Genomic DNA, 13,647 nt, shown 5'->3' on the forward strand with positions numbered 1-13,647 from the left:
TTTTTGCTGTGTCTTTCAGGTGAAATGGAGGAACTAGAAGCACAGTGGCTCACTGGAATTTGCCACAATGAGAAAAACGAGGTGATGTCAAGTCAGCTGGACGTTGACAACATGGCGGGGGTCTTTTACATGCTGGCTACGGCCATGGGACTGTCCCTCATCACCTTTATCTCTGAGCATCTCTTTTACTGGAGGCTAAGATACTGCTTCACCGGAGTCTGCTCTGGAAAACCAGGTCTTCTTTTCTCTATTAGTAGGGTAAGATCTACTTTTTTTTATTGGTATTTAGACATAGTATTTAAGTTAATTTTTTAAATAAACAACTCAACATAAGCAGTGCATGACCCACACATTACACAAGGTTCATTTTCAAAGAGCCACAAGGGATCTGACGTAAATAAGCAATTAGGCATGTAAACATGTGAATAAGAAGCAGTTCGGTGGTAAGCCTTGGGAGACTCCTGTGGGTTAGCAGTGGTCATGATCAAAGCTATAAGGTGCAGTGAAGCACTGCAGCTAAGCTGGGGGCTACTTCTGCTCCACTGAAGTCAGACAGACCCGTCTCAGTTCAATTTCCTATTAGCAGCACCAGAAGAAAGCATTCGCGTTTGCGCACACATGTACAGGCAGAGAGCCTCTGTCGGACGAAAAACATCGACCCAAGGAAAGGTGGGGAGTAAAGGCAGGAGGAGGTTGGCGTCACGAGGCCGCCCTGAATACAGACAAAAATAGACCCTAATTGCGGCATGTTTTGAGTGAAACCACAGCGGCCCACACTTAACCAATTTATTCTCTAATTCTGCTAAAAGGTCAGCGTTCTATTGTGTGTGAGAAAACAGAAGACATGGACACGAATCCATAAAAGCACTGCTGTGTCTCTACACTTTTTATCAGAGCCGTGTCTGACTGATAGTCAAAAAAAAAAAAAAAATTCTGAGAGGAATGGAAAAAAAGGCTTGAATGGACAACGCCAGGGGTAATTTAAATAAAACAATACTTCCTCCATCTACTTATTAGTTCTTATTGTTTTAGTATACATATATATAAACACACACACATATATATATATATATGGAGGCTGGGGTTAGGGACCAGATGAATCCGCGAATACGCCAGATGTGCAAATACAGGGAACCCCCTACCCAGCGGCCGAAGGATGTCTGCTATCAGTCCATACACATCAAAAACACAGCTGATCATGCTTTGTAAAACCACCGCAGGTGCAGTGACAGCATTCTTTATGACGCAGAGGAGGCCTGTCACTCTATCTCTCTGTGCCTTAAAACAAGGAGCGCCCTCTTCCCCTTATGTTAAATATTAAACACCTGCCACAGATGATAATTATCCTATGTGATTATCTTCTTTAGCATATAATATATTTCTGCCTCTTTTGAGTCAGCTGATGACATTTCTCTATGCTGGGGCATGATGGCCCGATCCAAATACTCCCCTTCTCCCTTCCCCCTAGCCCTCTGCCTTTGTTTATCCCTCCGTGCTTGCTCCAAATGGAGGGTGATGAAAAAATAGTGTCTAATATTTCGGACGTGACTTTCATTCAATGACGTCATCAATATCGCTGGTCTGCTAGCATTAGCGTGGAGCTTCCAGCGATTGAATAAACATAACAAACGCAGTATTATAACTTTAAAAAGGTCACACTACAACATAAAGTCATTACTCACATTTAAATGTAAACTTCTGTGGTTCAGAGCGCACCAAAGTGAAGAAAAGCGCTTCTTAGCGCAACACGGTTTACTCTTAGTGAACTTTGGACCCCTCTGTTTGGAGTGTGAAACTCAAAAAAATAATAATTCTGGACACAGCTTTGACTTCAACTGCCACTTCAAATCAAGGGCGAGGGCTAAGGGGAAGGGAGAAGGGGAGCATTCGGATCGGCCTGAAGAGAGAGAAGCACCCGTCCCCGTCCCCCCTCCTACCGCGCTTCAGAGGGGGCTTTACTGCCTTCTGCTGTGCGGAGATATACCTCAGCAGTGCAGCACCTCCCTTAGACGCAAAAATTTCCTTCAAGCATTTTGAGTTGTCAGAGTTTTTGTAACAGACCAGAAGATACACGTGACTGAAAAAATAATCTGCGAATATGTGAAACCGCGAATAAAGAAACTCAGTGGGGGAACACTATATATATATATATATATATATATATATATATATATATATATATATATATATATATGTATGTATGTATAAAGTAATGAAGTGGTACAATCATAAGGAAAAAGTTGTAATTTTATGAGAGTAAACTATTAAAGCTATGAGGAAAAAAGTAAATTTAAAAAGAAAATTTTAGAATTTTGTGGAAAAAAAGTTAATATTTCACAATATCAAAGTTATAATTAGATAAATTATTAGCTGAGAATTTACTAAATTAAAGTAAGAATTTTTTTAACCAAGTCTGTTTACTAAGGGAAATATAAACAACTACAAAAAAAAATCATTTTTACAGTATGAGAGAATCAGCGCCCATTAGCAGAGGGCTACCTCAACACATTGTAAGCATTTATTTCACCATTGGTTTCATAAATAATAAAAAAAAGAATACTAACTAATTTAGTGAGTCAACATTGTTTTATAAGTATAGGAACATAGAAAGGAATTTGCAGGAAACTAGACCTCTATAGAATAAGTTTCTTGACCCACAACAAGTTCATTTCCCGCAGGCGCGCTGTTAACTCCGTTGGCAGTATAATTGCTGAGGTCTAAATACATTATGGCACATAGATTCCTAAGATTAACTAAAAAGCCTTCTGGCATTGCCAGAAATGGCTGCATTGATGGATTTAGTTGACACATTATGTACATGGGAGCTTATACAACCAACTTGATTTTTTAAAAAGCATGTATTTTCCTTGTAAAATTCAAATTTTTTTTTATCTTACAATTTTTTTCTTGTAAAATGAAAGTTTTTTTCATTATACATTTCTGACTTTATTCTTGTAAAATTATGATATTTTTTTCCCTAGTAAATTTGCGAATTTATTCTCGAAAAATTAGATTTTTTAGTCTCATACAATTACAATTTTTTTCTCATACATTTGTAAATTTGTTCACATGAAATTACAACTTTTTCTCATACATCTGCGACTTTATTCTCGTAAAATTATGATTTTTTTTGTCATACACTTGGTGCATTATTCTTGTACATTTTTTGCTTTAATTTTATTATGTTTATGGTGGGCCTAATAATCATAGTGACAGACTGGTGAATATATTTGATATTTTTGTTAGTTTTCTTTTATTTCCTTTACCTTAAATATCCAAGAGAAAATCCAAGATGCTGTTAAAGAAATCTACAGGCATTTAAATTTCTCAAGTGAAAGTAGATGCAACTTCCACTAAATTTTTCATTTTAGAATGCCTTTAATGTGTCAATCAATGCTGTTTCTTTAGGGCTTATTCCCTTTTTTTGAAAAAAATAACTTCAAAATAAACCTACAGAGCACAGATACACTCACTAAACACAAGAAAATAATCACAATTATGATTGTCTCTTTTTTGTCTTGTTCTTCCATTTTTTGTTTGTTCATTCATATGTCTTGTATAGGGAATATGGAGCTGCATCCATGGAGTCCATATTGACATGAAGAAAAAGACAGACCTTGACTTCAGCCCTCAGGACAAAATGCTCAAGCTCATTAAGTCTGCCAAACAGATGACCAACATGTCTAATCTAGGTGGGTCCCGCATGAACTCACCCAAACGTGAATTCATGCACTCAGCCGGCCCCATGATCATGGACATGATGGCAGAGAAGGGCAACTTCATCTATGCTGATAACCGCAGCTATGCCCCTAAAGACATGATCTATGGGGATAGCGGTGACTTGCAGTCTTATTTTGCCAATCGACACAAGGACCACCTTAACAACTACATTTTCCAGGGCGGCCAACATCCTCTCACCCTGAACGATGCCAATCCAAATACAGTGGAAGTAGCGGTGAGTGCTGACGCAGTGCAGACAAACGCCAAGCCAACACGTACATTGTGGAAGAAGTCAGTGGATACCCTTCGTTCTGTGCCGCCAGGGCCCGCCCCGATGCCCGACATGCTCATGCCAGACCCACGAATATCGATGAAGACACAGCGCTACCTCCCCGAGGACACAGCCCACTCGGACATCTCCGACTGCTCCAGCAGGGCCGCCTCCTACAAGGACCCAGAAAACAACAAGCACCTGAAACCCAAGGACAACTTAAAAAAAAGATCGGTGACGTCAAAATACCCAAGGGATTGCAGTGAGGTAGAGCTGTCCTACTTAAAAACTAAGCAGGTCAGCGGCGGAACCAACCAAAGTGGGAGAGGAGGAGGAGGAGGAGGAGGAGAGAAAATCTACACCATTGACTCTGATCGAGAACTGAGCCTCCATTCTGACCCCGTTCACTACCGTGAGAGTCACGGTCTTCCCGCGGATGACATGGATTATCCGGAAATTTACTCCGACCACAGCGACAACTACAGGAAGTGTGAGCAGCCCATCATTCATCTCAACTCCTCGCCTTTGCACCATACAGACACAGACCTCATGCCGGACTCCGCTTACTCCAAACACTACAGCCTAAAAGAGAAAAACCTTTCCTTGTCCCCCCATGAAACTATTGATCGATACAAACAGACGCACTGCCGCTCTTGCTTGTCCAAAGTACCTTCTAGCTACCCACAGGGAAGTGCTTACGTCCCTGCTGGAACTTCATCAGCCTCTGGCACCCGCTCACCCTATAACCGGTGCGAGGCATGCCTTCATACAGCCAATCTGTATGACATTAGTGAGGATCAGCTCCTTGCAGACCCTTTGGTTAGTCCCACCATGCACCATCAAGAGCAACAGCAGCCGGATGATATGTTTGGCCTCTACTGGCCACAGACAGACGGACCTCACGTCCAAAAGCGGAACCGCTTGAGGCTGAGTCGTCAGCACTCTTTTGACAATATTATGCTCGAAAAGCCAAAGGATGTGGATCTGGGCCGACCGGCGCGCAGCGTCAGCCTCAAGGAGAAGGACCGCTTCTTGGAATCTACATCTGACTCGCAGTACGCGAACCTCTTTGGCATGCGTCCTTACTCCGGCAGACTGTTTGGCACTGGGTCTAAATCTATGCTCTTCAACCACAACCTGGAGGAAAGCAAGAGGAGCAAGTCCCTGTACCCGGTCCATGCTTCGGACAACCCGTTCCTCAGCCACTCGCTGAGGGATGATAGCAGCAGCAGACTGGTACACGGACGGAGCTCCTCTGATATTTACAAACAGCTGGCTGTGGGTTCCCCCGGTGGAGCATTGGGATCAGCCCCCATCAAAACGCGCAACGATGCGAACAATCTTCGCTCTTCAGTTAAATCCACCTCTTCATACTGCTCAAGGGACGGACGAATAGCTAATGACATGTACAATAAAGAGCATGTGATGCCTTACTCAGCCAATAAGACTAGTGCATACCCAGCCTCACGTGGCGTCCTAAACTCAGCCCAGTTCAGCAATAGACGGGTGTATAAGAAAATTCCCAGTCTTGAGTCAGATGTTTAGTTGATATATGAAAAAAAGTGTTCTCTCCTTCTTACTCCTCTATGGGTTTGTATTATAATTTATCAACTATGTTGTCCACTAAGGGATGCCATAGCTAAACTACATATTTCCTCTGCAGGAAATATGTACATAGCTAAACTAGATGCTTCTTCTCTTGGACATTGTATTCAACGGGAACTTGAGCCCACTTGGGTCTGATGGTATTACTATTTCTCTCTTTGAAAATAACATCATCTTTGTCTATTCTTTCCAATGTACCACCAAGCTGGCCGTTTGGCCAACACCCTACAATTAGATAACCTGGTGTAAAAGGGTGGGCGGCCATTGATAACTGGGTTTCACCAAACAGGAAGAGGAACAAATGAATTCAAGCAAAGGCGTTTACAAGAAGTCCATTGAAGACAGGACAGGACAGATGAGAGAAATCCTTTTATCACGCACCCCTTTTCTTCTCTTTCTTTCTCCACTGCAACTGTTGAGATCAGGGTTCAGCAGTTCAGGTGGAAAAAGGTCCTTTGAGAACACCAGATGGGTAGGCAACATATGAAACAGGGGCGTTACGGTGGGCTTCCTTGTCACAGAGCAACATCTAGAGACCTGTTGATGAAAGAATGATGGAAGAAGAAGAGGATAAATGACAGAGTGGAGCAACCAATTGCTTGTTGCAGGGATATGATGCTAACCAGGGCTTTTTTTTTTTCGTGATATGCGATATGTAAGGAACAACATTGATGATAAGATGAAAAATGCACGTTCTTTAAATGAGTAATGTTTACAGGTTTCAGACAAACGACAGACAAACTGACTCATTGAAAGCAGAGAAACTTGAGGCCATCGACGGGCATTTCATTTGCGCTGCACATAGAAAAACGATTGCAAAGTACTGCTTTTTTATTCTATTGAGCTATAAGATTTATAAGGGATTCTGACTTCCGGATTCCAATATGTAAGATTTTAGTGTTTGCTTATTTGGTAGCAGAATAGCTATTAGTTTTGAACTCCCCCCTCCACTCTTCCTTCCACATTTGCATTTGAAAAAAAGTGTAGCTTATGGAAAAATACCATAAAAAATAAGGTTTTTTCGCATGTATTTATTTTTTTGCGGTGTCAAAGAGGAGAAAATACAAATAAATAGCACTACAGATGCATATTTTTGATGATTTCGAAAGGGGCTGTACTTTGTTGTGGATGGATTTCGAAATGACCTTTAAACTTAGTAAATCTGTGTCGCTCTGGGAATGCAAATTGACACTTGACAATGGAGGAGGGGAGAGCAAAGCTGAGATTAATGTAGGGGCAACAATAATTAGACAAAATCCAAAATCATGAAGTGTGCACTGATTTTTTATGTCATCGCTTATTTGACTTCAACCCCAATTTGACTGAGAAACAGGGTATTTATGTGTACAAATGTTAACTGTTTTCTTTCTTTTTCCACATAGCGATGATCCAACAATAATTGACTGGAATGGTTTGGCTTTTTTGGAGGAGTATGAGCAAAATTAGATTATATTTAGCACTATCATTTACTGTTATCCAACCCAATCTCATGACAGATTGTAAAACAGCTATGTTGGTCCACTGCCCATGTTATCATTTTATAATGTAATCAAACTAAATACAAACAAATTAAACAAATAAGATTGTAAACATCATGCTGCACCATTGCTACTTATTGGAGTTGAGGTGCAATCATGTAAATATAGTAGATGTTGTATGGTATGATTCAGGGACAGTTTAATTTAAAACTAACTTAAGTCCACATGCTCTAAATGTTTGGTTTATTATTGTAACTATGCTTTCAAGCAATAAGTCTTACACTCTCGGAAAAGTTGTTTGTCATCCTGTTAAGTAGTGCCACCTTTGTAAGGAATATTCGGTCCAGTTCTTCCATGTAAATCCATGCAAGTCTGCCTACGAGGCATAAATCATATTTTCGATTCCCCCACTTCACAGCCCGTCTCTGACACCCCCTGTTGGATGGAACCTGTTTTTTAATTTGTAAATTATCCTGGGGGTCAGGGGCTGTATGGTGGTGCACAGCGAGAAGCCCCTAGTTTTAATTCAACAGTTTGCATGTTCTCCCTGTGGATGCCTGGTTTTCTCCAGACACACCAGCTTCCTCCCACGGACTAAAACTATGAATCATAGGTAAATTGGTTACTTTAAAGTGTTCCCTAGGCAGGCATGTGATAGTGTGTGTGAGAGTGATTGTGTGCTCAGCAAGAAACCGGTGACCTCTTCCAGGATGTATCTAACCTTCGCCCAGTGGTAGCTGGGACAGGCCCAAGCAACCACATTGATCCCGGAAGGGATACAGCAGGTCAAGAAATGGATGGACGGACGGACAGATGGATACTTGGAGGTCACTCCAAACAATGCAGCAACTTGAGAATGTGAAGCATCAGATTGACTTTGCACAATCTCGATTGACCTATCAAGATCAGTCATCCCAATAATGTAAATTATTTAACAGACCCTTGCTAACTTGGCTCTTGTTTTCATTGAGGTGAAAAAATGGCCATATGCCACAGCAATATTAGCTGTTTGAAATTGTTAAAAAAGATTTAATACATTTTTCATTAATGCAATCTCTGTTACTCATCCCACAAATGTACTGTATGTTCCTTACAAATGTGGCACTATTTAAAAAGGGGAAATCAACATGTTTACCAATAGTATAAGACTTACTGGTAGGAAGCATTAAAACAACAAAGAAACAAACTGCTAGAAACAACATTTCCTTACTTTTTTGTGGGAGGTTTGAGCCTAAAATCAGATATATAGCCAGTGTCATTTGGAGTACGCTGGCCCTATGAATTCAACTGAATTGGTACAATGAAACACCCATTTGAAATTCTTTCAAAACTGGCTGAGATTTATATGGATGTTGTGCACATATTGATCTCTCTGGTCAGAAATCATGTCAACCCTTGCGAAACGGTTTGAAAATTAACCCTAAACACATATGATTGCAAACTTGTGAGACATCTCTAACTATTCTTAGAAGGAAGTACATAAACTCATATTTTTTTCAACTACAATTACATGTATGACTTCATACCAAACAAGGATGAGAAATTTGAGTTTAAGCCACAGTCTGGTTGACTATGATCAGTATTCAGCTTGTGAGGTCCCACTAAAAATGCCTTTTGGAACGCCCAATGCAGCTTGACCTACTTTTGAAATCTTCTGCTAGTCACTAAGAAACTGGAGCTTTAAGCTTTGTAACCAACACTTAAGTAGAGGAATGGAGGCAAAGCAATTCAGTTAGAAAACTAAGTTTCTCAATCAAATCCCATTCTAGTCAATCAGGGTAAACTTAAATTATCTCACACACAAAATGCCTTAAAGCGCTTCATTTTTTTGCTAAAGGTTCTGCTTTTGCAACTTTATTGGCTCTCACAGGATCTGAAAAGCATTATTTAACAATGAGGCTAACAAGGAGAGCGTTATCTGGTTGCTGTACCAGCCCTTTGTGGTGAAGAGAGAGCTGAGCCAGAAAGTAAAGTTCTCAATTAACCAGATGATCTTTGTTCCAGTACTCACCCATGGTACTCAGCTCTGGATCATGACTGAAAGAACAAGGTCCCGAAATGAGCTTCCTTCATAGGGTGGCTGGGCGCTCCCTTAGAGAGGGTGAGAAGCTTGGTGACCCAGAGAGAGCTCAGAGAAGAGCCCCTTCAACTCCACATCGAGAGGAGTCAGTTTGAGATGGTTTGGGCCACTGGTCCGGATGCCACCTGGACAGCTCCCTGGACAGGTATTCCAGGCATTTCCAACTAGGCAGAGGTCCTAGAGAAGACCCAAGACACGTTGGAGAGTCTACGTCTCTTGGCTGACCTGGGAATGCCTCGGGGTCCCCTGAGAGAAGCTGGAGGAAGGGGCCGGGGAGAGAGAAGTCTCTGTATATTTTCTTAGACTGCTGCCACCTTGACCCGGTTCCGGATGAGTGCAAGAAGATGGATGGATGGCTTCCATTTAGAGACTTTTTCAGTGGGACCTCACAAGAACCTTAACACAATTTTGGATTGAATTTATTTTGACACAGAAAATACTTGAAGCCTTTGTCACAACTGCCCTTACGGATGGATACAGATTTTCTTTGGCCGAAAAATGGGCAAACTTGTTCAAGGCGCACAACTGGCCCCTTGCAAAATCTTTACATCGCAAATCATGAAATACTGAGGTTGTAGATTGCTCTGTGAAAATGTTCATGCACATTTTTTTATGGGCAATCGACCGGTTGTAGCAAACACTTATACGGTACAGCATGTAATGTTAGTGTAGGTGAGACTCAGGTGTGTCATACAAAATTTTCCTTTTTGTCAATCCCCCACAAAGCCTGTGGACTATGCAAAGAGTCTTTCAAGTCCTAGTTCCCAAGATAGTTACATCCTCCTTGAATGCAGCTTGACTGTTGTAAATTTAGAAATTAGACAATCAGAGCATAGTTTGCGTAGGCGTCCTACGGGTGCTTGAGTATCATGTGTACACCTCATTCTTTCGGCATTCGTGCATAGTAAGGATCCAGGACTCCCACTTCCCAAAACACCGCACACACACAAGTATCATAGATTCCATTTTCATGACATCCCAAGTTCAAGGGAACTGCAAGACACACCTGCGCTTACCATAAGTTGCGGCCACTCCTCTCTATGACCCTCTCCACAGCTTAAAAACCTGTAGTACTCATCTGAGCATGTATGTGACCAAGGCTTTAGTAAGTTACCCTGAAACAGTGCAGAAACTGCACACACCCAGGTTTAATGTGCATAAGTTTTAGGTGTGGCAAAGTTAAAAACTTGACCAATTGCTCATACTCAAACTTTTTTTTCTTATCGTTCACTAAATTTTACCATACAATGTTTACTACCAGCTAACGCCACATTTGGACAGATTCTGGGCATATGGACAAACATAGCTATTACATTTTTTCCTGAGACTGGGTATCCTCTTCTGTATTCTGGACAATGCAACCATTGTAGATGTCCAATCAGCCGGGCTCATGAAAACCATCTGAGATGGATGCCTCCTCAACCTTGCAGCATTGTTCTGGTGGCGTAACAAGCTGACTGGAATCCAGATTCACCAGCTGTGTATCTCATCAATCATGTAAAAAACATCTTTAAGAAATATCTGGTTTGTTAAAGCGGTGCAAAATGATTGAGCTTGACACTTTAGCCGGGGAAATTTATTTATTGTTTGATTTATGCACATTGTTGTTGGTTCTTCTTGACTGAAAAAAGTTGCACATGCAAACACCTCCATCTCCACTTGTGCCAACATTATGCTTCTTTTTGTTAGCATAGAGATCTAAAAAACACAAGAAACCATCTTGGGTTTACCAATTGGACTGGCAAAACCAAATTTTTATCAAATGAAATACCTCAGGATGATTTTGCAGGGAGGCAGAAGTAAAAAAAAATGTGTGCCAAATGTTTTTAATGAGAAATGACACTTTTCATTTGTCGTCTTTTTAGAGACTAAAGCATAATCAAGCTTTCCTCCCTGAGATGTTTACCTATCCAAAGTCTTCCAGTTCTGCTTCAAATCCATGAAGTCAAAGAACGATATAAGCAGGAGTGAGGAAAGGGGTGGAGCTTAGATTTTTCTCTCATATAGTGTGCTGTGTGTGTCGCGGCTGACTGAGGACTATTTGAGGGTCACTCGAACGTCAAAAATCCCCCAAAAAACCTGCCATCATACGGAACACTCCAATGGGAGCCGGTCTTTTTCTTCATGGTTTTTAAAAGCTGAAGCCAACTCAACCTCCATGTTCCAACATTTTTAACAATTATATCACTATTTTCTACTCTTGGGATGTTTCCAAAAAAAAAAAAATCTTCTTGACACCCAAAGTTGACCGACAACACCCCCCCCCACCCTTTTTTTCATCTTATTTGCTTATTTATTGTTATCATGTTGACTTTCACAAGCTGCTCGCATCCAAGTGAACAATATGCACATGTAAAAAAAAAAAAACTACTATATAAATATATATCAAACGGCACCATTGCGTTTCCATGCCGACGTGTATAGTTTGTTCTACTTTTACAGAACTGTCATGTAAACTAAAGGTGTTTTATATTCAAACACTCCCAGACGCACCCTTGTGATGACACCTTTTTTTTTTTTTAATGAAAAAAATTGTATTTTATTTACATTCAATGATATATTGATAAACAATGAGGTGATGGCATGCAACCCCAGATGTAACAATTTTTCATTTTCTGTTTGTTTGTTTGTTTTGGTTATGATATGATCACTAATGCTTTGTAACCAGGTGTGAGTATATACATATCTGAGAGAACAACAAAAAGGAAAAAAAAAGTTTTTTTATGACACAATGAAGATGCTGCTGCTGATTTTTGGGGGGGGTGAAGGCGAGTTTTTGACCCACACTTCCTCGCCAGGCCACTTTCCCGCCCACAATGGGCGGGGTAGTGGTGGTGGTGGGCGGGTCCAACATCCTCGCTTTTCCTCCAAGTGGCGGGTGACAATAACTATCACCAGCTCTGCTTCCCTCTTCCCCTCCCCCACGTGTAGTCAGGATTTCAAGCATACAGAAGACAGAAGAAAACAAAAAGACAACCCTCTACTATGAGTCCCTCCAAAGATACAACTCCTCTTTCTTTATTGTTTGCTGTAACAATAGAGCTTTTTAAAAAAACAAAACAAAAAAACAATGAAATAACTGAAAAGAGAAAACAGAAAAGAAAAAAAAATGTTTCTTCAGAGACTTTTAAGTAACTATTTTGAATATATTTAGAAATGACACCTGTAAACATCGCTTGTAAATTCATTCTGGAATACATCATCATGGAGAATTATAAAGAGTAAAAATAATATTTTTTGTGTGAATTTCACAAGAGCTCTCCTGTACAGTGGCACTGTTTATCTCTCTCTTTTTTCTTTCTATCGTTCTCTTCTTGCTCTCTCTATCTCTCTCTGTAGAGCGACTAGAATAAAATTTCACCATTCACAAGACTGGCTGTCCTGTTCAAATCTGCAGGGTGTTTTTTTCTCACTTTGCTTAAAGGAAATTGCTTTTGTCAGAGCAATGATTTTTATTTGTATTGTCTTTTCAGCATATTTTCAACAAAGGCAGCTCAACGTGGATCCACATTTACAGTAATTCTAGCAGCGGTGCAATCCAAAACGAAATTCCTTCTTACAGAGTTTTAGAAAATATCACTGTGGAGGAAACAGAAAAAAAGAATAAATAAGTCAGTGATTAATTGGAGGCTGTTGAGACTGGTAAAGCAGAGATAAGAGGCCGAATGCTCATGAAACGATCCTGTGTAACTTGGAGAAAACAGGTCAAGTATTCCAGAGGAAAAAGGTCAAAATGTTCTTACAGGCAGCATACTGTACAATTGGTCATAGATAGGGTTGAGCACCAAAATTCCATTCTAAGTAAGAACGGTTACGACTTACACTGTCCTACTGGAACCAAAAGAAGTTGCTGCATTTGGTCCCTTACCTCGGTGCTTAGTTTTAGTGAAGGTCTATTTGTCTTAGGAGATGTCAACCCCTTCTACTCTGTTCAGTACTTTGAGATTCTAGTCAATCCTTTTGCCTTTTCTCCAGTAGTGGGCAGCCTCATTTAAGACCAGTGACGGGGAAAGCTAAAGTCGAAGCACTTCCTGTTCCCTCCCCATGCTTTGACGTAAACACAACTTCCCCATGTGGAATCAGAGCATATACAGTATACAAGAGTTTTACTTTGATGTTTTTATCAATGGACATGGTGCTCTGACTTAAAAGAATATGAAAAAAAGGGGAAAGAAAAAGCTTCAGGCTGTCTGCGGGGTCTGCGGCCATTTGTCACTGTTCTGCTTTGGATTTGGGAGGTAGGTATTATTTTTATTGCTGGAGAACCAAAATAGGCACCGAATAGGCACCGAAACAAAAGAAAACCCAATCAGTGCCCAACCCTAGTCATAGATAGAGCAGACTTGACTGTCCCTATAACCCAGAACCAAAGAGACCAGGCTTAAAGTTGAAGAAGTTTTATTTCTAGTCTGTTGATACTTCAACAGACGGCCATTTTCGCCATGGACGACAAAAGTTTAACTTTTGTGGTGTAAAAACATGACATCATATAC

At 40.7% G+C, this 13,647-nt stretch overlaps 1 protein-coding gene across 1 annotated transcript in view; it reads left to right on the forward strand.

The window, feature by feature from the left end:
• grin2aa (glutamate receptor, ionotropic, N-methyl D-aspartate 2A, a) overlaps positions 1 to 12,526 on the forward strand; it is a 195,718-nt gene extending 183,192 nt beyond the window's left edge. The window contains exons 14-15 of the mRNA XM_024271483.2: positions 20 to 258; positions 3,563 to 12,526. Coding sequence (XP_024127251.1) covers positions 20 to 258; positions 3,563 to 5,536 — 2,213 coding nt within the window. The 3' untranslated portion in view covers positions 5,537 to 12,526. The remainder of the gene's footprint in view (positions 1 to 19; positions 259 to 3,562) is intronic.
• Positions 12,527 to 13,647: the final 1,121 nt, after the last annotated feature.

This window comes from Oryzias melastigma, linkage group LG8 (genome assembly GCF_002922805.2).
Source record: "Oryzias melastigma strain HK-1 linkage group LG8, ASM292280v2, whole genome shotgun sequence".
Taxonomy (NCBI): domain Eukaryota; kingdom Metazoa; phylum Chordata; class Actinopteri; order Beloniformes; family Adrianichthyidae; genus Oryzias; species Oryzias melastigma.